The sequence below is a fragment of the Chionomys nivalis genome, chromosome 5 (genome assembly GCF_950005125.1).
Source record: "Chionomys nivalis chromosome 5, mChiNiv1.1, whole genome shotgun sequence".
NCBI classification, from domain to species: domain Eukaryota; kingdom Metazoa; phylum Chordata; class Mammalia; order Rodentia; family Cricetidae; genus Chionomys; species Chionomys nivalis.
Genome location: NC_080090.1, coordinates 35,062,830 through 35,087,896, shown reverse-complemented (window position 1 = coordinate 35,087,896; position 25,067 = coordinate 35,062,830). Strand labels below are relative to the sequence as shown.

At 39.6% G+C, this 25,067-nt stretch overlaps 1 protein-coding gene across 3 annotated transcripts in view; it reads right to left on the bottom strand.

The window, feature by feature from the left end:
* The window catches only part of Grid1 (glutamate ionotropic receptor delta type subunit 1), a 775,861-nt gene that overhangs the window by 291,914 nt on the left and 458,880 nt on the right, over positions 1 to 25,067 (bottom strand). For all 3 annotated transcript variants that reach the window (XM_057770780.1, XM_057770778.1, XM_057770779.1), the window contains exon 5: positions 23,385 to 23,438. In XM_057770780.1, coding sequence (XP_057626763.1) covers positions 23,385 to 23,438 — 54 coding nt within the window. The remainder of the gene's footprint in view (positions 1 to 23,384; positions 23,439 to 25,067) is intronic.

Genomic DNA, 25,067 nt, shown 5'->3' with positions numbered 1-25,067 from the left:
GATTTTATACAGATACATTGTGGGATGCTAAATATCAGACATACCCAGTTCCTCTCATAATTTTCTATGGCAGCACACTTTCAGTAACTATATATAGCCATAATATTATTATATTATATACATGTATGTAATATAGTCATTAACTATAGTCACTATGCTGTATATTATATCTCCTGAGATGTTCATATAGTCATATTTTATATTCTTTGGTCAACATCTAATCAAACCCCATTCCCACCCAGGTCTCTGATAACCATCATTCTACTCTCACTTCTGAGTTCTTTTATGGATTCTACATACAATTGACATCATGTGACACTCATCTGTCTGTATGTTATTAGTACTTAGCATAATATCCTCTAGGTTCAACTATGCTTTCATAAATGACAAGACCTCCTTCTTTTGTTAGGTCAGATAGTATTCCATCGGGTCTACTTGCCACATTTTCTTTATCTGTTCATCTGTTCCTGGTACTTAGGCAACTTCTGTAGCTTGTCTATTATGTGTAATCTACAATCAACCTGAGAGTGCAGATGCCTCTGCAGTATACTGCTGTGCTTTCCTTTGTAGATGTAACCATTACTTGGATCTAATGATATCTTTCTATGATTGTTCCTATTGGTTTAAAACTTGGGGGACCTTTTGTGATCTTTCACGAGATCACAAAACAAATTATAAGAGATCAAATTTGACATCATTTCTCTGAGTACATAGACCATTTTGTGTTTTGTTTTGTTTTTAATTGTCTATATAGAATCCAAAGAAGAGCCTAACACATAATATGAGAAGTGTAAAGCTAAGGGTTATAGGTGGAGACCATTATTCATTTCCCAGCCACCGAGACCGGAAATGATCACACAGAACTACACTAATTAAAACACTGCTTGGACTATTAGCTCAGGCTTCTTATTAACTAACTCTTACATCTTAAATTAACAAGTTCCTATTATTTTGTATTTTACCATGAGGCTCATGGTTTACCAGTAAGGCTCCAGTGCATCTATCTCCTTCAGCAGCTACATGGCCTCTCTGAATCCACCTTCTTTTCTCCTCTGTCTCTGCTTAGAATTCCTGCCTTGCTCTATTCTGCCCTGTCATAAGCCTATGCAGCTTCTTTATTCATTGACCAATCAAGGCAACACATATACAGAAGGGTCCCCACACCAGACAGTAAAAAAGAGTGCTTTCAGACACAAGTGGATTCAAACAATACGCTCCTTAGCAATTCTTAGCCAGGAAGAATGCTAGGCATAAAGGTAGCAATAGCTGGCTCCTTTGCAGCCAGAAAAGGAGCAGCTCCTCTGTGCAACTGACAAGCTGTTTTCTGGGGCTGCAGGAGAATGCATTCTACTCTGACCACCTGACAACTGAAGGATTGTCTCACTTTCATTTCTCCCATCCATGTATTAACCGGGTCTGGCCCTAATTAGCTTCTGAGGCTAACCATGTTCAGACTGATATGGCTGTGACGTCACTGCCCTTTCTAAGGCTATATGGCATTCATTTGGAATTCTCTACCCAGGTTTAAGACAAGCTGTCCCAGTACATATTTTTCCTGATTTGAAGTAGAAGAAAGGAGAACCAAAGTTGAGGTTGCTGTCTCTGTATGCCCTCAAACATCATTCAAAATACTTTATGTTGATCAGTGCTAGCAGTTTGAACTGTCTCCTGATTCTGTTTTTGCTTGTGTTCCAGCTTTAAAAAGGACTTCCATGGGCAGCTCCACCAGGGGCCTGTGCTCTCCATACTGCGTGTGAGGCAGCAGCCTCGTGTGTGTTTGTGTGCGTGTTCCCAGGCGTGCTCGCTTCCCTTTCTCTGTGTGATGAATAATGATTATCAAGCATGGCAAAGGAGGTGTAATAACAGAGTAGAAGGCACAGATAATAGGGCCTTTCTGGCACAAACAGCAAGTTCATCTGAATCTGCCAGCATCCGCCTGTGGGAAGAGCAATGGATAGGGATGCAGAAAGGTTGACGCTAACCCCGAGTTTGCAGATACATTCACTGCACATGGGAATTCAAGCTATTTTTAAAGCTCCCTAAGTGTCAGCACTCTCTCTCCCAAGCATTCTTCTACCAAAACTCTGGAAAACAGCAGTATGTTTGTTGGGAACCATTGACTCATGTCTAAAAACATGGAGTCTGATTCTACAGCAATGGTAGGTTGTCTGTCTGAAGGAATTTCAGCTTGAGTAGCAGAAGATCTGGAAAGGCCCTCACTGTAGGAGGAGGGGCTGCTTGTTTGTCCCAGCCACTCAGCCCCAAAATAATCACACAGGAACTTTATTAATTAAATCACTGCTTGGCCTGTTGGCTCTAACTTCTTATTGGCTAACTGTTACAGCTTAATTTAACCTATAGCTATTAATCTGCATCCACGTGGCTGTGGTTTACCAGGTAAACTTCTAGCCGGCGTCTGTCTCAGGCAGAGGATCCATGGCTTCTCCTTCTCACTCTGATTTCTTCCTCCCAGAATTCAGTTCTGTCTTCTCCACCTATCTAAGTTCTAACCTATCAGGCCAAGGAAGTTTCTTTATTCATTAACCAATATAAGCAACACATAGAAAGAAGGACCAGCTACACCACCCCACAGCTCGTGCTCACTGGAGTTTAGTGATATATGGATATCTGCTTGCTCCCAGCTGTCTGAGGGTAGGGAACACAGATTCATAGGAGCAGCCTTGGGGTCCCAGTGCAATTCAATACCTATGTGGTGAACTGTGTCTTTTGACATGGTACGGAGGCAGGATATGAAGAATAAGGGTTGATAAAGAATCAGTTTGTGCCCTATAGGGTGTTGGAAAAGCCATTGATGACATCACAGTAAGTGAAGTTAGGGCAGGTATGGTAACTGAAGTTAAGTCTTAAAAGGTGTATAGGAGTTTGAAAGGCATAGACGGAACTAGGTTAGCAAGTCTAGGATACAGCCCTTGATACTGCAGCTCAGATTCATCCAGGCAAGAATCAAGTCTCTGCCCCATGTGCTCCTTAGAAAGAAATGTACACACTTAGAGTCAGGTCCTTACACTGGGTGTTTACTTTATTAAGTTATAAGTTTACTCTATTAAGTACATGGGCATGATTACCTACAAGACAAGAGCCATCTTTTGGGAGTATCTGCTAACTATTCAAGTCCATGCTCACTCAGCTACTTCCTGAACATCAACTCAACCACCCAAGTCCAGCAGAAGGCAGTTATGAATCTTATGAACAGGAGAGGAAAGCAAGACTGTGAAAGGAAGGAAAACCGTCTGCCATGCCCAGATCACAACAATGGTGAATACTGGAGCCAAACTCATGTGCATGTTTCCGAAAACTGTGAGCTAGAACCTAATGGCACATTTGTCCTGCCAACTAACCCCACTTCCTGTGTAGCCTGCGACACCCTCTTCAAGGGCTCTGAGATTGCTGACCTTTCCTACAGAATAATAATGTCCACATGTCTGTGGCCCTAAATGCTAAGTCTCGGGTTCTCTATCTTGCTTAAAATGCTTTCTTCAATTTCACTCCACGTAGATTAAAAGCTACATGTATTACAGACACCACACTGACTTACAGAATCTGGCCTCCTCTCTGCTACCTCTTCATCCATCCAGCTAACGTAGCCCCCAGGAGGCTTCTAGAGCCTGCTGCCAGCTTCTCTCCTAACTGATATTCTCTCCCGGGCCTCAGGTGCTAATCCTCTGCTCATATACACAACTTCCTCATCCTCTCTCTTCTTCTAGCTCCAGCTCAAACGTTCCTCATCCAAGAAGCTTTCTATCAATATCTAATACAAAATAAATTATATTTAGCTAGTATCTCATCATTTGTCCCATCTCATTTAAATATTTTCATGCAAGTACAGAAGCGTGTACATGCACTTCTACCTACATCAGAGAATGAAATAACAAGATTTCCGGAACCCAGAATGATGAGGACCACTTGGGCAATGTACTGAGATTCTGTGTCTTAGAGAAAGTGATATGAATTAAATAAAATAGGAATGACTCCTATATTCAACCAAGATTCAACCTATATTCAACCAATGACTCCTATATTCCCAATATAACCAACAAAACTACACAAAATATTTGGTGTGGTAACCATTTTTAAAATACTCAACAATAGGCAATAAGTCTAGGAGGGATTTTTCAAGATTAAAAAAGAAAAGAAGCCATGAAAATACTGTCTAGGGGGAATTTTCTCACCACGGAAAAGCAGGGGAAAGGAAACAAAAGCCAAGAGGCTGCATGCATTAAGTGTATGGATTAGAGAGAGGGGATAGCAGAGGAAGCTGGAGTTCACAGGACTGAAGACTAGGGAGGAGACAGGTGTATGGAGAAAGAACATGGGCAGAGCCTAAGGGTCCCTGGAACACTCACCAGAGAACTGACCATGATGCCTGTATGGAAGTCACTGGGTAAGGGGGAACATCCAACCCACAGGATTATCAAGAAGAGTGTTTGGGGGTTTCCACAGGCCTGGGAAAAGGGCATCTTCTCAGTACCCAGACTGGAAAAGTGTTTGCTTTGTGTGCATGAAGTGAACTACCCAGGGAGTTGAGCCTCACATGTGTGGAATAATTAGCCCTAGATAAAAGCCAACTTGGAAAATATCCAATAAATTACAAGGTCCAGAGAACCAATGTCTTTCCTGAGAAAGACATCTTAGAAAAATAAATATAAGAACAGCCAGAAACTCTCAAGGTACAAGCCATAAGTTTGGTTTTCAAGCAAAGTTCATTAGTCATGTACAAAAGAAGCACTTAAGCAAAAGGAAGGAAAACAACGAATTAATAAACCCTGTCCTAGAACTGAAACTGAAAATAGTCTAGCAGATGTTGACCTGTAAGCAGCTCTTATAATTATAGTACACATGTTCAAAAATATGAGCAGGCAATATAGATTTTAAAAGTTGCTGCTCTAGAGATTAAAAAAAATACAGCTAAGAGAAGAATAAACATTAGGTGGCAATAATGGCAAATTAGATAGGGAAGAAGAAAAGATAGATAAAGCTGTATACATATGATAAAATTATGCAAAGAGAAACAGAGGGAAAATATGAATAAAATAAAATGTGATACTGAGAAAATAAACTGGTAAATAAAGTGTTGCTGTGTAAGCATGAGGACCTAAGCTCAGACCTTCAAACCCACATCCATCTAACATGGCAGTGCATGGCATTAATCCCAGTGCCCAATGGTAAGATGGGAACCAGAGACAGGAGAACCTCTGGAAGCTCACGAGTGAGCTAGCGCGGTGCAAGCAGCACTGAACAAGAAGAAACTGCCTCAAACAAGGCAAATGGCAAGGACCAACACCAGAGAGTGTACTCTGATTTCCACAGACACGTTGTGATAAGTGTGCAACACACACACATAAAAAAGATAAAAACAAAAAGAACATCTTCGATGCCAAAGACAACTTCAAAGCGACTATTTTGTGTGTAAAAGAAATCCTTAAGTAAGAGGGTAGGAATGCAGAAAAAGTACTTGAAGAAATAAATTATTTCATTTTTATGTTTTGAAGAAAAGAATTTATGAAAGTTTTGATGGAACTATATATCCACAAGTACAAGAAGTACAAAAATTACGAGCAAAATTAAATAATAAAGGCTAAAAAGAAAAGAAAAATCCAAGGTACACATACACATAATGAAATTCAAATAAAAGAAAGGAAACCCTAAAATACCACAGAGATAAATAAGAGTAAAACAAAAACAAGGGTCGCCATCAGATTTCCAACATGTTTGTTAGTATTGTTGTCAAGTAGACATGAACTCAGGTTATTTGGGAAAAAGAAATCTCAGTTGAGGAATTCCTGGTGCAGGAGAATTGTCTGTATTCTGTCAATCAGCGTTTTATTTAAAACATGATGGACAGAATACAAATTCCCTCTATCAGACTGCCCTGTAAGCATGTCTCTGGGACATTTTTCTTGATTAATAGTCTATGTAGGAAGGAAGGTACAATCTATTGTAGGTGGCCCCGTACAGATGATCCTATGTTGCATAAGAAAGCAAACTGAGCAAGCCATGAAGAGCATGTCAGTAAGCAGCATTCTGCTTCAGCTCCTGTCTCCTTATACTGTATGTGAGGTAGTATACCTTAAAAGTAGATCACGAAGCATCAAAGATCCACTGTTTACCTCCCATACATTGGGGTTCCACACCACAGCGTTAATTATCCGCAAACAGAATATCTCTGTTAAACACATTACTCTGCTGCTGAGATACAATTAATCCAGAAATTCTTGCATCTGCTTTGAAGATGGACAGATTCCCCAGTATTATCCCCTCAATAATGCAGTATATTCATATTGTGCCTCCTTATCATGCAGGCAGAACTTGCTGTATTATACATTGGTTTATTGAGCTTCAAAGATCAGACAATACTTATGAATTAAAGATTTAGGTAAAACAAGCCATTGGGCACCATTTTCTTCCCAAGAATATATGTCTCTGTATATTTCAGTGGCTGTCACATCTTAAGTTTTTCCTTATTATTATATTTTCTGCTTTAGTAGTCTATGGCCCATGAGCTTTGATACCACTTACATTAAAACTTCAGTCATTTAAGATGTCAAACTTAATAAGTGACTGTTCTAACAACTGCCTGTGACCTTCTCCTTAGGTCACAACAATATTGAAATCAGACCAGTTACCAGCAGTACGATGACTTTAGAGAATTTAAATAAAAGGAAGAATTACACATATCTTAATTGAAAAGTTTGAAGTGATTGAAGTTAATGAGAATGACATACAGAGAGTCAAGCGAGGCTGAAAACTAGGCCTCTTATACCAAGCAGCTAAGTTATAAATACAAAGGACAAATTCTTGAAATTAAAAGAGCCATTCAAACAATAACACTTCATGAAGTGAAACAGATTTAGTGGTGATATGGAGAAAGTTCCATTGCTGAGGACTCAAGATCAAACCAACATCATCCTGAGACAAAGCCTAATGAGGCTCCATTCTATGAAGAATCAGACGGAGAAGGAAGTTCCAGAACAAAGGCCGGAAGCAGAAACTGGCATATGGGGTTGAAGAAATAAGCCGTCTCTGTAACATCCACATGCAAGATGAGGATGCAGGTATACTGCCAGAGAAGCTACAGCCAGTGAATTCCGAAATGCAGATAACTGATGAAGGTAGCATCACTAAGCAACAGATTTTCAATGTAGAAAAAGCAACTTTGTACTGGACAAAGATGTCACCCAAGCATGATGGACAGCTCGAGAGATGGGTTGAAGTCTGGCTTCAAGGAATCCAGAGGACATGTTGCTTGCCTTTTAGGGGCTGATGCCCTTGGTGACTTGAAGCTAAGTCCATCCTCATGTATCACTAAAAAACGTCCTAGCATCCATAAGAGTTGTACTACATCTACTCTGTCCATACCCGGAAAACGGAACAACAAACCCTGAAAAATAGCACATCTGTTTGCAACATGTTGCATCTACTGTGTTGTAGCTCAATTGTAGTTTTCATTCAAATGTAATAATTTGTAAATTATGATGTGTAGACACATAGAATAGCATGCACACTCGATATTTCAATCTGCGTATCATTTCTTCCTGTTATGGTCTTTAAATGTCTCTCTTGGTACTTTATCATAAAACAATAACAGGTGATTATGAACATCCATCCTCTCAGCCTATAGAAGGGCAGAACTTCCTTCTGTTAAATGTTATTTTGTTATCAGTTGCTCAGTTTTCCTTTTCATCACACCTGAAATTCCCTGGCTTTAGTAACTGCCATTTTACTTCAGATAGATGTACCACTGTATGTCACCTGACCTAAAGTCTCCCAAATATGTCCACTTATCTACAAATGAAATGAATTTAATTTTTTGAGTATTACCTGTTTTCATTTGTATGTGTGTTTTGTGAAGGGGGCATGCACATGCTAAGGCACACATGTGGTGGTCAAAGAAGAACTTGAAGTCAGTTCTTTCCGTCTACCACGTGAATTCTGGAGATGAAGTCAAGTTGTCAGTCTCAGAGGCAGGTTTTTATGTTCCAAGTCATCTCAGAGCCCCAGAATTCCATATTTTCTTATGAGATAATAGTATTCAATCATATGTACTTATGTTAATTTCATATCTTTGCCATTTTAAGTAGTGTGTCACAAAACATGAAGTTATGGTATCTTTGGGGTATCCTGACTTCATTCATCTTAAATAAATATTTACATATATATGAATATACCATACAATTATATACATACATATACATGTATATGTATATATATATATATATATATATATATATATATGGGGGTATGATAGTTTGCTGGTTTGTTTTACTGAGTATTTAGATAATCAAGAGCCACTTCAAGAGAAACAATTTCTTTCAAAATATCACTGTCATTGACAGTGCTCCTGGTTACCCATAAGTCCTGCTGGAGATACACAGTGAGATTAATGCTGTTTCCATGCCATTTGGAAGGCCGTGGATCAAGGAGTACTTTCACGTTTTAAGTCTTATTGAATGGTTGTGCTAACAACAGGCGAAGTATGATTCAGAGGAGAGAAAATTACCAAGGATAAAGGAAGTCATTTAATAATGATTTAGTGTCAATTAATCAAGAAAATTTAAATGTGTATGCCTTAGTAAGATAGCTTCAAATATATTATACAACGACGATAAAATGGTAAAATAAAATAAAACACAATTATTACTTAATATTTTAATAAGTATCTCAATGATTGTTAGGATAGATATACAAAGATATCATCAAAGACACTGAAAGCACAAACAAAACTATCAACCAAATTGGCTTGACTCACATTTATAAACTATTCAGTATAACAAAGGATTATATATTCTTTTCAAGCTTTCATTAACCATGAACAATACATACATACATACATACATACATACATACATACATACATACATAAATGGATGATACACTGCACTGTAAATCAGTCTCACTAAATTTAAAAGGATCCACATGCTAGGAACTATGTTCTCTTACCATGCCAAAATTATATTTGAAAAGGATCACCGAAAAGTCCCCAAATATTTCAAACAAAATAACACACTTCTAAATAATGCAGGGTCAAAGAAGAAACCAAGAAGTATCATGGAAGGTATTTTGAGCTGAATAATGAAATAATATACATCAACATGTATGTGGTGACACAACATCACTGACAGGGAAACATGACACCAGAGGAAGCCTCCATGACCTCATCTCCTGTAGAGCTGGGAGAAGGAGCCAAAGTCAGCAGGAAAGGGAAACAATAAAGACAAAAGCAGAAGAAAGCAAGAGGGAGGGAGGGAGGGAGGGAGGGAGGGAGGGAGGGAGGGAGGGAAACAATGAATACTTTATGAACACAGAGAAGATATAGAAGGAAACAGAAAAAAACTACAGAGACCATCAATGAAATTTTTTTAAAAATTGAATTTTGAAATAAATAGAAAAATTTGGAAAAATACAAAAAAGGCCCAAATAATGAATATGAAAAATAAAAAAGCTCTTATATCTACAGATTCAACCAATGTGAAAAATAACCAGGAAACATTGTCAACTTTATAGTTCTCAGTTTGATAACTCAGATGAAATTTGGGGAATCTCTTGACTAAGCCAAAATACCAAATTACCAAAACTAACTCAAGAAAAATAGTTCTAAGGACTCACAAAAGGTTAATGTGTAGATAAAACATTCCTACAAAGTAAATATGACCTAAACCACATCCATAAGCAATCCTAGAAGTCACAGAAGAAAAAGTCTAGATAAAATTATCTAGAATTCAATACTTCTCACCTCACAGTCTGAAGTCATCATTATACCAAAACCAAAACTAAAGAAATATATTTGAAGAAAGAATAAGAAACCAAAATCCCTTATGAACACTGGAGAAATTTCTAATCAGAATTTTCATAAATTAAATGTGAAATTTAATATAAAAGATAATTATTATAACTATTAAGTTTCATATCAGGGATTACTTAAATTAGAAAATCAATTCATGCATTTTAGTATATTAACAAAGTAAAAGAATAAAATCACATAATCATCTCAATACATTCAGAAGGAGCAGTATGCAAAATATAATGTGAATACAAAAACTCTGCAAGCTAGGAAGGAGAAGGACCTCCTTGGTCTGATGAATGACATGTATCTCACATGACACTAAATAGCAATGCACTACATTTTCTTCTCAGTGTCAAGACCAAGAAAAATCATCTAATCCCATCACCATTTTAATCTTCGTACTGGAGGCCCTAAACAACACAATCAGGAAAGACAAAGAAACACAAAGCATCCAAACATAGAGAAAGGATTAAAGCTGTTGCATTTCCAAAGGATATGACACTCAATGCAGAAAACTGTCACAGTGTGTTTGTAAAGGAACTATAATTACTAAATGTATCAAAGTTAGGGTCCCAAGATACAAGATCAGTACATAACAGTCAATAGTATTCCTACAAACTAGCAATGAACAATTAGACATTGAAGTTTTTTAAAGAATAATCTACAATGGTGTTGATCAACAACATATAATATTGCCATAAAAATCTGACAAAAATATTAAAGGTCCAAACACTAAAATCAATAAACTATTGTTGAGAAAAAAATTTAAAAATCTTAAATAAATGGAGAGAAATATATTGTAGATAAGAATTATCTATGCTATTAATTATCTATGCTATTACTATGGCAGTTCTTTCTAAATTCTATTGTGTATTAAATGTAAACAAAAATGAAACCACAGGCATCATTTCTGTATTGGTGACAAATTAAAGCAGGAACAGGCCAATAACAAACTTTGTACAAAAAAAAAAAAATCCATGGCCTCAAATAGACAAAACAACTTTAAAAAAGAAGTTAGAAGTATAGCAAAATGTGATTTCAAATCTTACTATAAAGCAATTGCAAGACAAAGAATGTGCAATTGGCATAAAATTAGAAAAAAAAGAAAACAGAACAAGTGAACAGAATAGGATGCTAAGAAGTTTTTGAGTTAGTACACGAAAAGCACAATACACAAAAGATTTAACTGACAAGTTGCACTTCACCAACATAAAAAGGTCTGCCATTCATAAAGACATTGTTATAGTGAAAAACAACCAGAGACTGACAAGAAATCTTTGCAAAGTATTTATCCAGTAAAGAATTTGGCAATGAAAATATAAATATCTTTCAAAACTCACCGAGAAAAGATATAATTCAACAAAACATGTAAAATATTTAAGCAATCTCAATACTAAACATTTATGCCCCAAATACAAGGGCACCCTCATAAGTTAAAAAAAAAATTACTAAAGCTTAAATCACGCATTAAGTCCCACACACTAATAGTGGGAGACCTCAACACCAAACTCTCACCACAGGACAGGTCTGCCAGACGGAAACTTAACAGAGGAATAAGGGAACTAAGAGATGTTATGACTCAAATGGACTTAACAGACATCTATAGAATATTACATCCAAACATAAAAGAATATATATACATTCTTTTCAGCACCTCATGGAACTTCTCAAAAATTGACCATATACTCAGTAACAAAACAAACCTCAACAGAAACAAAAAAAGTGGAATAATTCCATGTATCGTATCAGATCATCATGGCTTAAAGTTAAAATTCAACAGCAATACTTATTTCAGAAAGCCCACAAACAATGAACATTGAATAATGCTCACATGAATCATCCCTGCATCAAGAAATAAACAAATAAAGACTTCCTAAAATTCAACGAAAATGACCACACAACATAGCCAGACTTACAGGACTCAATGAAAGCAGAGTTATGAGGAAAATTCCTATCACTAAATGCCTACATAAAGAAGCTGGAAAAATCCTACACTAGGAAATTAACAGAATACCTAAAAGCCCTAGAACAAAAAGAAGCAATCTTACCAAGGAGGACAAGATAATAGGAAATAAACAAATTGAGGGCTGAAATCAATAAAATAGAAACAAAGAAAACAATATAAAGAATCATTGAAAAAAAGAGTTGGTTCTTGGAGGAAATCAACAAAATACATATACCTTTATCCAAACTAACTAAAAGGTAGAGAGAGAACATCCAAATTAACAAAATCAAAAATGAAAAGGGTGACTTAATAACAGATACAAAGGAAATCCTGAGAATCATCAGGTCACACTTCAAAAACCTGAACTCCACAAAATTAGAAAACTTAAAGGAAATGGATAATTTTCTGGATAAATATCATTTACCAAAATTTAATCAAGATCAAATAAACAAATTAAATAGATCTATAACCACTAAAGATAAAGAAAGAGCCATCAAAATCTCCCAACCAAAAAAAAAAAAAAAAAAAAAAAGCCTAGGACCAGATGGTTTCAACACAGAGTTCTACAAGATTTTCAAAGAACTAATACCAGTACTCTTCAAATTGTTTCATACAATAGAAACAGAAGGAAAATTGCCAAACTCTTTTTTCAAGGCTACAGTTACTCTGATACACAAACCACACTAAGACACTACTAAGAAAGAGAATTATAGACCAATCTAACTCATGAATATTGATGCAAAAGTACTCAGTAAAATACTGCCAAACTGAATCCAAAAGCACATCAGAAAATATCCACCATGACCACATAGGCTTAAACCCAGACATTGCAGGAATGGTTCAACATACAAGTCTGTCAGTGTAATCCACCATATAAACAAACTGAAAGAAAAAAACACATAACCACCTCATTGGATGCTGAAAAAACCTTCAACAAATTTCAACAGCCCTTCATGATAAAAGTCTTAAAGAGTTCAGGGATAAAAGAAATATATCTAAACATAATAAAGGCAATATTTGACCAACCAACAGCCACCATCAAACTAAATGGAAAGAAACTCAAAGCGATCCCACTGAAATCAGGAACAAGACAAGGTTATCCACTCTCATTCTATATAGTACTGGAAGTTTTCACTAGAGAAATAAGACAATAAAAGAGATCAAATGGATACAAATTGGAAAAGAAGAAGTCAAATTCTGATTATCTACTGATGTGATATGTTAGCATACATAAGTTACCTTAAAAATTCTACCAGAAAACTCCTTCAACTCATAAACACCTTCAGTAAGGTAGCAGGATACAAGAGTAACTCAAAAAAAAAAAAAAATCAGTAGCCCTCCTTTATACAATTGATAAATGGGCTAAGAAATAAAAAAGAGAAACATCAGCCTTCACAATAGCCACAAACAACATAAAATATCTTGGAATAACTTTAACCAAAAAGGTGAAAGACCTGTATGACAAGAACTTTAAATCTTTAGAGAAAGAAATTGAAAAAGACAACAGAAAATGGAAAGATCTCCAAAGCTCTTGGGTAGGTAGACATAGTAAAAATGGCAATCTTACTAAAAGCAATCTACAGATTCAATGCAAACATAATCCCAGCAAAATTCTTCACAGACCTCGAAAGAATACCCAACTTCATGTGGAAAAACAAAAAAAAACCCAGGAGAGCCATAACAATCATATACAATACAGGAACTTCTGGAGGCATCACAATACCTGACTTCAAACTCGACTATAGAGCTACAGTAATATAAACAACCTGGCACTGGCATAAAAACAGACAGGAGAACCAATGTAATCAAATCCAAGACCCTGATATCAATCCATAACCTATGAACATCTAATTTTTGACAATCAAAAATTATAAAATGGAAAAAATCATATTTAACAAATAGTCCTGGCATAACTGGATATCAACATGTAGAAGAATGAAAATAGACCCATATCTATCACCATGCATAATACTCAAGTCCAAACAGATCAAAGACCTCAACATAAAACCAACCACACTGAACCTCACAGAAGAGAAAGTAGGAAGTACAGTTGAACGCATTGGCACGGGAGACCACTTCCTAAATATAACCCCAGTAGCATAGCTACTGAGAGAAACAATAAATGGGACCTCCAGAAACTTAGAAGCTTCTATAAGCAAAGGACAGGGTCAACAAGACAAAACACAGCTTACAGAATGGGTAAAAACTTCACCAACTCCACGTTGGTCAAAGGACTTATCTCCAAAATATATAAAGAATTCAAGAAATATGACATCAAAAGAACAAATAATCCATTAAAAAATTGGATACAGACCTAAATAGAGACCTCTCAACAGATGAATCTCTAATGAATGAGAGATACTTAAGGAAATGCTCAACATCCTTAGCCATCAGAGAAATGCAAATCCAAGCAACTCTGAGATTCCATCTTAGACCTGTAAGAATGGCCAAGATCAAAAATACTAACAGCAACTTATGCTGGAGAGGTTGTGGGGTAAAGGGAACACTTCTGTATTGCTGATGGAGTGCAAACTGGTACAGCCCCTTTGGATGTCAGTGTGACAATTTCTCAGAAAATTAGAAACAAACTTCCTCAAGACACAGTAATACTACTTTTGGATATTTACCCAGAGGATGCTCAATCACACAACAAGGATATGTGCTCAGTTATGTTCATGGTAGCATTGTTTGTCATAGCCAAAACCTGGAAACAACCTACATGCCTCTCAACAGAAGATAGATAAAGAAAATATGGTACATTTACACAATGGAGTACTACTCAGTGGTAAAAAAAAAATAATGACATCTTGAACTTTGTAGGCAAATGGATGGATCTAGAAAATAAACATATTGAGTGTGGTAACCCAGACCCAGAAGGACAAATATAATATGTACTCACTCATAAGTGGCTTTTAGACATAAAAACAAAGAAAAACCAGCCTAGATTTCACAACCCCAGAGAACCTAGACAACAAAGAGGACCCTAAGAGAGACATACATGGATCTAATCTACATGAGAAGTAGAATAAAACAAGATCTCCTGAGTAAACTGGGAGCATGGGGGTCATGCGGCAGGGAAGAGGATTAGAGGAGAGAAAGGGAGGGGAGCAGAGCAAAATGAATAGCTCAATAAAAACAATAAAAAATAAGAAAGAAGAGGAAAACATGCATGAAAAATCAATATCACTCATTACTCTGTATAATTAGCACACTACAAATATTTAGGCAAACAATTTTCTGAGGCAGATAATTAGATGTGTGTATGGAGAGACAGCTCATCACCAGAATGCATGTTTAGCATGTGCAAAGTCCTGGGTTCTACCCTCACCAACTCAGGAAGAAGAGGAGGTAGAGAAACGAGAAGGGAGAAAGTGAGGGAAAGCAGGCAGGATGGAGAGGCCAGAAAGATACTCAATATCATCCATCATCAGGGAAACACAAACTAAAATTACAATGTGAACCATGAAACACTATAATGACTAAAATTTAAGCCTATGTCTCCCTATAAAATAAATGCACACATTCATGCAAAGTCCTCTCATGCATATCCCTGTGGTGGTCTGAAGAAGAATGGGCCCCATAGGCTCCCTATATTTGAATGCTTAGTCATCAGGGAATGGCACTATTTGAAAGAATTAGGAGGTGTGGCCTTGTTGGAGCAAGTGCATTTCAAAGCCGAAGCCAGGACTCTCATTTTCCACATACTGATGAGGACATAACTCTTAGCTACTGCTCTAGTATCTGCCTGCATACCGTCATGCCTTCATGATAATGGACTAAACCTCTGAAACTGCAAGTGATCCCCGAATTAAATGCTTTCTCTTATATTAGTTGCATTGATCATGTGTCTCTTCACAACCACAGATCAGTGACTAAGACAACCACTAATAGCATTAGATGTACTGGCCAAAAATCGAGATGCAAAATGCCCATCTATGGATGTGATTTACTCATAAGGTTGAATATTACTCATCAATAAAAGGAGAAAATTACTTCTATTTTTTAAATACCTACACTTGAAGAAAGCCATATCAAAAAAAAATAAAGAATATATACTGAAGTGTTCTATCTATGCAAATCTCTAGAAGTTAGATATCATCACCAGGGACTGCTATAGTTCCTGATCTGTTGCTGTGATAAGCACCAAGACCAAAGTAACTTGAAGAGGAAACAATATATTTTATCTTAATCTTCCAGGCCAGTCTATCATTGAGAGAAGTCAGACAAGAATTCAAGGCAGAACTTAGAGGCAAAAAGCATGGAGCACAACCTATAAAGGAATGATGCTTAGTGACATATTTTCTGGCTTCCCTACTTCCTCATTGTTAGCTAGCTTTTTTAGACAACCAGGCCCAGCCAGCCTAGGAATGCCCTTGCCCACATGGGCTGGGTTCTCCAGCAATAATCATCAATGAGGACAATCTCTCTCACACATGGCCAGAAGCCAGTCTGATAGAGATGACTTTTCAATTGAGGATCCCTCATTCCACATAACTCTAGATTGTGTCATTAGAAATACAAAGTAACCAGCATGGTACCAAAAACCAATCAGTAGTTGCTTAAGGAGTTATAAAAGTTCAGAGAGAAGTAGGGTGGAATATAAAGACACACAAAGACACTTCGTGTGTTGTGGGTATGTGAACTGTCTTCACTAATTATGATTCACGAGTAAAGAAGGAATAATCAAACCTAATGTGTATACTAAAATATGTCCATTTGTTGTCTATCAAACTTCACTAACACTAATCGAAAACAGTGCTGGGCCAGTGATACGGTTTAGTGAGTGAAGGCCATTGCCATCAACCCCGATGATTTAAGTTGGAAGAACTATGTGGGAAGAACTGAGTCCTACAAATTGTCCTCTGGCCTCTAAATGCATATTGTGGCACACACACACACACACAAACACATTCACATTCACATACAAAATAAATGTAATAAAAAATCAAAACCGTTCTTGGTTGCAGCTAATGACTGACAAATGGCAACACCTATTCTTCACTCCAGGATTCTGAGCTGGGGAGAAAGAGAAAAGCAAGCTGTGGTCCATGTTCTCTAAGACTCCCCATTGGGGCTATGAAGGTAAACACATACATAGATTACAACAAACAAATTGGCTTTGAGTGATGTCAAATTAAAATTAAAGATGGAAAACAGTACAGGGACTTAACGCTCAAACAGAATTAAAGTCTTCCAAATGAAAGGAATAAAAAAAAATAAACTCGTCTGAGCAATGCAGACAGACAAGGGGTTATAAACATCCCCAAATCTTAAAGCTAGGGGACCACTTTCACGTGTTCTGTTGCTTACGTCAGTTAGTCTTGGCATCATTTCCCACACTAACAAAGCGTAATCTAAGTCCACAGGTATGTGTTTACCCTCCATACAGGTTCTGGGTAGGGCAGTCATGGGAGTTTGGAGTGATGCCTTCTGGACTGTTGGTAGAGTTTCCCCAATTGCTCCACAGATCCTCATGCTGATCAGCAGCCTGTGAAAGCAATTAAATGGGGTAGGGCCTGAGGGAAAAGCATAAAGAATATCCTAGGGAGAGGGCACTGAGAAGGTCCACGTGCTGATGTGACACCTGCTGGAGCATAGAGTCCTCTTAAGGGTGAGTTGGAGCAGCTCCACAGACAGGACTTCCTTTAAAGATGGTCTCTGCACCACCTGTCCATAACCTACTCCAGCGAAAGTGAGCACATGAGATCAAACGCACATAAGATGTGCGGTGAGATCAAGTGCGTAGGGGCAGCCAGTGCTCACTGTATTGTACGTGGAAAGGTATGGTGTGCACTTGCCCCAGCAAGCCTGGATGGGAGATACCTATTTCTAACTATTTAACTCTCCGCTTGGCTGGCTGTCTATCTGTCTGTCTGTTGGAATTTCTGCAAGAAGTTCCACAACTGCTTACCCCGACTACTCCACTGTCTTCGGGAGACCTGGTCCAAGGCCAGGGGAGCTTTGGGGTCCTCTGGTGAAGCACTGCTTCCCTTTGACCATAATACAGGCTCAGAAAAATGGGTGCAATGCAGCAAGAGGAGCTGGTAGCTGTCACTCACGGAGACAATCACCATGGCTTCCTGGGGCCATGGAAGACTGAGCCTTTTAGCAATGCCTCTTCCTCCACATTTAGGCAATCAGACAAGAAGAGTCAAGGTGAACAAGCAAGAGACAGATAGGAGGTTTAATCAGAAATGCCTCCTCTGGTGAGCCCTTTATGCTAGAATCCTTCAGAAAAGAATCAGGAATGAGATTCCGGCCCTCACTCACAGGCTCTTAGGGAGATGGGCATATGCGTCAGCTGCTAACAAGGCAGAGCTCTGTAAGGGATTTAAGATGGCGTAAGACTTGGGAAGGGCACAGCAGATGGAAAACTCCTGGGGAAATAAGAGAAGTCACCATTGCCCTGCAGGCATGAGCCCTGACAAGGGGAGACTGATAAGAAGTAACATAGTAGAAAGGTGGGGAAGAGCCACTGTGAAAGGTGGGGAAGAGCAGGCTATGCAGGCAACAAAATGTGAGCTACTCCACGCTGCTAGGGTCAGCCAGAGCATGGTATGCTGCCTGAGGTCAGGAACAGTAGCAGGACACAGGTTTGGAGGAGGAACAGGAATTCTGAGGCAGACACAGTGACCTTCAGATGGAAAATAAGGTCCTATGTTGTGTGGGGGGTGGGGATCGGGAAAATAAGGTCCTATGTTGTGTGGGGGGTGGGGATTCAGCTAGTCTCTGAGTCTGGAGCTGAAGAACAAGGTTCAGAACGGACAAGGCCATATAGGTCATTGCTACAGTGGGAGAGTAATGCTAACTATGCCCTCCCCACCTTTTCTTGGGCCCTGACCACCCACCATCCCTGAGCTCAAATACCATAAGCATGTACATTATTTATTAAACATCTTAAACCATTTCTATCCAACTCTGTAATGGTTGTAACATGTCTCCAAGAGTGCACCCAAACAAGTCTGCTGTTAAGCATCAGGTGGAGTTCCCCCTCCACCTTTCCCCTCACATACAGTCCTTCAGAAGCCTGAGAATCACACTACACAATCCCATGGAAGGCTTTCCTGCAGAAAGTTCTCAAGAGAACAGACCACAAAGTACCTGTCTCTCGCCAGGATGAAGCTTCGTAGGAAGGCACTATTCTCCTTGTCCAGAGTCTAGCCGGCACTAAGGGCAGCATGTGTATTTTGGCCAACCATAAAGACATCTCACTTGGAATCTTATAAAGCCAAATGGAGAGAAGGCTCTCACTCCAGCCTGATACAGAAGCCACCAAACACATCCAGGCTCAGCTGGCTTAAAGCAACATCTCCATCTCTGAGGCTCAGGTCTTTAATTGCTGCTTTCTTTCTCGGCTACAGACTGTGAAGTGCTCATCAATGCAGTTTGCTCTTCACTATAAAGATTGACCCACCTTCAATCCGACCTTTCGGCAATCTATTTTCTCCACAAGGCATCGAAGACTCATTGATAAGCTAGTCCTGGCCGTGTCCTCAAGGGACTCACAGAATACTGGCCACCTTGTCCAATGATTGGTTTCACTTTCCATATGTTCTTATAACTTAATCAATCAATAAAAATACACTTTATGCCAAAACTACATCTGCTTGCCAGTGTCGCATACTAGAACCCAGAGAGTCACTGAATCTCCCAAAGAGGTGTACAAATTCAGAAGGCAATTTTGCCTTCTCAAAAACAAAAACAAAAAAAGGCTTGTAATATGTAACACTACTCACTAGTGAACAAGATGTATTAAGAAACCCACCACAAAAATAATGCAAACAAAAACAAAAACATGTATCCTTGAATGATTATCCTTAATCCAGAAAAATACATGAAGCAAAGCAAATACAGAAGGGTGGTGGCACACTTGTAACCCCGGCACTGGGGAGGCAGCGACAGATGGAATTTTAAGGACTCACCTAGCCAGTCCAGCATGCTTGGTGAGCTCGAAGCCCATGCAAAACCCTGCCTCCCAAAACTCAAAGTGGATGGGACCCAAGGAACAATACCTGAAATCAGCCTCTGACCTCCACATGAACATTTAAATATGTGCACGTGTACTTGAACATATATGGACCTATACACACATGAACACACACACACACAGAGAGAGAGAGAGAGAGAGAGAGAGAGAGAGAGAGAGAGAGAGAGAGGCCAAATCCTAGAGTTGAGGTTGCAAAGTGAGTCTTTTTTTTTTTTTTTTTTTTTTTTGGTTTTTCAAGACAGGGTTTCTCTGTGGCTTTGGAGCCTGTCCTGGAACTAGCTCTGTAGACCAGGCTGGTCTTGAACTCACAAAGATCCGCCTGCCTCTGCCTCCCGAGTGCTGGGATTAAAGGCGTGCGCCACCATCGCCCGGCGCAAAGTGAGTCTTCATCAAATGCTTGTCCCCCTTGACTTTTTACTTTGTTTTCCTTATTTTATTACTTGTCACAATACAAAGATCAGCAACTGAAAACTATTTGTGGCTCTGTATTGGTTAGTTTAAATTTTGCACTGCTTAAAATTCTACAACATGGCCAGCAGAAGAGTCAGGCTCGTGTTTTCTTTGGGACCATGCTTAAACGGTAGATAACATTCTCCGTGGGGCTGGCCCAGTGGATAAACTGAAACGTCATTTAGAGAGCATCTCTGTCATTAACCATATGCTACATCTGAACTTGGGGGTCAAGACTTTAGCAGAGCCTCTACCTATGGACTGAAGTCTTTAAGAATGTCCATGTTCTGAAGCCAAAGGTCAGCCAAAGAGTGTCGCTACTGTCATGAGTACCTGAGCCCTGCTGACTGGCTTTTCAGAAACAGACTGACCACAAGTTCTAGTTCTTTGTCAAAGTCATTAGCACATTTACACCATTTGGAGCTAGACAATATTCATGAAGAACTCTACAGGCAGGAAGGTGGAGATGACCCAGTGGTTAGAGCATCTCAGTGAAATAAATAAATAAATAAAACACATAAATTCAGGGTAGTCACAGCAGCCCTCTTTGTAATTTCTGCTTCAGAAGGCCGAAAGAGTATTCCAAGAGCAAACTGGCTAGACAGGCCATATCAGTGAGCTCTGCATTTGGCTGAGAGGTCCTCCCTCTGTAAATAAGGTGGAAGAGCAATTGCAGTTGGTGCCCAACAGCAACTTCAGGCTTCCACATGCTCACACACATGTGCACTCATCCATGCGGCAAAAATGTGTATACACACAAAAACAGAGATAAAAGAATCTCATAAGCAACACACAATCTGTGCCCGGCCTTGAGGAACTGATTCAATTCCTGCAACTTCTGTTTCCTTGCCTGTAAAGTAGGGGTGACGACAATTCCCTAGTGGGGCTATTGGGGAGCAGGTCCAGGGGTAAAAAGCTGTAAAGTGATTGACAAGGAATGCTGGCTGCTCTACTGTGCCTCTCAAGGGAAAGAACCTTCCTGGAGAAGGGCAGAAGATTGAAGAGAGCAGTGGGTCCCCAAATCCCCTCACTTCTAAAGAAAGACGTGTCTAGTTCGGAACTCTCAGATCAGCCTGTGCTTTGCGGCCAGCCCACGTGAGTTCTCTCCATGGTGAAGTACAGACTTCCTCCTGTGGCTGCTCCTTGCTGACTCTACAGGTGCGCCTTTCTATCCCTGTCTCCTGGGAACTCTAAGATCTGGGTTCAAGCTACCTCCTACAAAATACCTGGGTTTCTGGGAGTAGGAGGCACCCCAAAGCATCTCATACTTGGTGTTCAGGCCTGGAGAGGGAGTCACACTGGAGAGTCAGGGCCTGGGAATGGATGGGTGGGGATGCATAAGAGGTAAGAAAAAAATATTTAAAATGTAAAATAGTAGGTTTCTGAAGCCTGGCCACAGGGAAACACTGGCTATTCCCTGTGGAGGAGTCATCCAAAAAGGAAAACCAGCGCCAGACATTTGACTTCAGGGACACTTGCAGAACGTTTCCTTTCACTGGAACAAAGGCCACTGGGCTTTGAAGAGCCTGCAGAGAAGCAGCAAAGCTCTGAGAATCAAAACTTAGTGAGGATCAATGAAGCCTCAAGCAGGTTCTGAAGATCAGGGTGGGGGCGGTCACATCCCCTCTCCTAATTTTACCAGCACAGTTATAGAACCGCTCTAAGAAAAAGGGGCGGTACCTTGTGTTTCCAGCTGGCCCATGTAGGCAGGGAGCTCATAAGATGTGGACTCATAGAGGGAAACCATAGCAGTGGGCCTGGCGAGCAGTTAGCGTGTGATGCCACCTGCGCCATTATTAACAGCAGCCACCCAAAATGGAGCTCAGCCATATTAACCCTGAGCTAATGAAGAAATACACATCATAAAAAGAAGAAATTACCCACATAATACACCTTAGATCTCCCAAAATGAAGCCATTAGAAATTGATCCAGCTAATTTAGGTGCAGTTGAAGGCTGTGCCCCCACTGAAAGCAAAACCAAGAAACATTTACAGATCTGCTCTCAACGAACAGCAGGTGGAGGCCACACAGGTTGCCTTGACTCTGCTTCCCGAAAAAGTATGTGGGCAGAGGGGGTTCTTCAGAAAAGATGGAGGCACGTGTAATAACTTCAACACAGGCCAGCAGGACACAATCTCTAAAGAGTGAACAGGCAAAATCTTTTTTTGTAAATCTCCAAAATTATTTTATTTTGAGGTCCTTGATAATCATTATGAATGATGAATGTGATGATATAATAATAAATGATCTTCTTCGGGAGAGCTAGCTCGTGTTTACATTGTTGTAAGAACTCAGGGAGTTGGGTGGTGGTGACACACACCTTTTACCCCAGCACTGATGCCTCGGGCTTCCATTCACCCCTGAGGCCAAACTAGTGGGGTAGCCAGACCTAAAGGCATACATACACACCCATAGACATATATTCACATACATTTACAACTCATGACACACAGTTGACACACATACATACTCAGATATACTCACACATACATCCTGATACATACAGTCACACATGCACATTCACATATCCATGCACACAAACTCATGCATAACTCTCACAAGACACACTTGCACATATAGATGTTTGCACATACACAGTCACATGAATATACACACACGGTAACACTCATATGTACACAATTCATACACATACTCTGTTACACCATACCATGTTCTCACACACATAGGGCTCCTCACACATATGTACATGCATATATGTGTAAACCATTACATTTTCACACATGTACACACTTAGAAACTCCCACTTACACTCAGACACATAACGCTCTCACACGCTTGTAATATTCTGCATGAGATAGGGACTCTACCCTCTCCTTATCCCTATGTCCTGCTGCCGTCTGTATTTATTTTATAACCTGGCCTAAGCTCCCAGGCCCTGGCTCCTAACTGACTAGCAGCCTCACCTCATCCCCTTTACCTAATTCTGAAACCACTTCTCTGACATTTGCTGGTCTCGTGGACTGGATTGTTCTATTGGATACCACTTGCTTCAGGTAAGCATCTTGGCAGGCCAAAGCCAGCTCTCTGCCCTCCTGCCTTGGCAAAATGGAACTCCAGGATCCATTCCAGGTCCCAAGTCAGGATTAGACTTGAAAAGATTGTTCTGAGTCTTCCCATGGGGCAGTGGGAAAACTGGACAGCAAGCAGTCCACACCCATCACCATTCTGGGGCTCTTACCTCATTCACAAAGACCCAGTGGCTGTCCTTGGAAGCCAGGTTGGTCTCCACAGCCTGCAGAGAGAACAAGAACATACATGAACAGAAGCAAGGCAGAAGCTGGCAGACACACAAGACGATGACTGGGATGACATTTTATAAACATTGTTTCTGCAGAATTTTTTTCTCACAAAACAAACCATTCCCCCTGAGGCCCACTTTGGCTGCCTTGGCCACAAGAGAAACACATCTGAACACAGATAACTGATTTTCCCCTGTCCTTCCATGCTCTCCTGCAATGACCAAGAGCAAGGTTAGAGGCCCTAGACAGTCCTACAGGTACCACAGACCACAGGTACAGTCAAAGTCTTCCTTCCCCAAGAATGCATGCAAATTCCTTTCCAAGGGGGCACTTAAGGATAGCATCATCATTACACAAAACTACAGAACTGGAAAACTGATATACTGGATTTATGGCAGCTCGTCCTAAACTGCAAAGCTCCTTTGCATTCTCTTTAAGATCCACAGAGCTGGGTTCTTTCCAGTTAGTGAGGATGGGGTCCATCCCCACCACTCTCTCCACACTACCTTGCTACAGCACTTGCCGTTGTTGTATGTGGAAGGCTACAACTGTATTGTTTCTGTTATCTATTTTCTCTGCCAAGACTAACGTCTCACAGGCCACAGTTGTGTCCCAGAACTTTGTTCTGACACCCACATATAGTAGGCATTCAATCAACATAGCCTGACATATGAACAAGTGAGAGACAGCAGCAGGCAAAATCCAGGCCCTTGTTTTGTTTGCATGCTTTGAGCATGTGCTTGTTTGCTTTTGCTTTTATTTAAGAAAGGGTATTATACAGCAAAGACAAGTCTAAAACCCACTGTGTACCCAAGATAGCCATGAACTCCTGATCCTCCAACTCCAACAGCCTAGGATTATAGGCATGCACCACTGTGCCTGGCTCTCTTGCATGTATTTATGGGAGCTTTCTCCTCCTTGAGTTAGAAAGCCAACAGACGGAAAGAGCTGGAAGGGACTGATGATTTGCAAGCATGTCCTGCAAGAACGTTCACTGTGAGCATGTGCCAAGTTCTTGCTGAGCACTGGGCACAGCGCCAAGTCATCTATGAACCTGGGAAAGCACTTTCAGATTTACTCCTTTTCTTTTTACATTTTTTTAAAAACATTTTGGTAATGTAATTTTTATTACTCTTGATTTTAAAAAATATAGACAAATTAAGATGCTTAATTAAACTCACCCCATAATACTTTCTCATTTTAAACAAACGTGCTAATGTCGTAAAAGCTCCCCATTTGTTCCTCCAGAGTCATCCACTGGAAGCTGTCTGAAGTAACCCCTTCCAGAAGTTTCTACAGTCATATCATACAAATACATATCTCCACATGCCTATCAGCCAGATGCTTTAAGTTAAAATCACTTTAAGAAATGCATATCAGGCAAAAATCTTATTGCCAACTTATCAATATATCAAATTTACATTTTCTTATCAGTATGTACAGAGGTGACTGTTCTTAAGAAAGTAGGTGTAGTGGTGTCAGAGCCTATACTTGTGACTACAACCTGTGTGTGGCTAGCAAAGGTCTCAGGCATGCGTGGTGCTAAGGCACCTACACTATCAGAGTACAGAGCTCCATTAGGGCCTTGCTCCATGGGAACAGATAAGTATGCTTGGGGAACA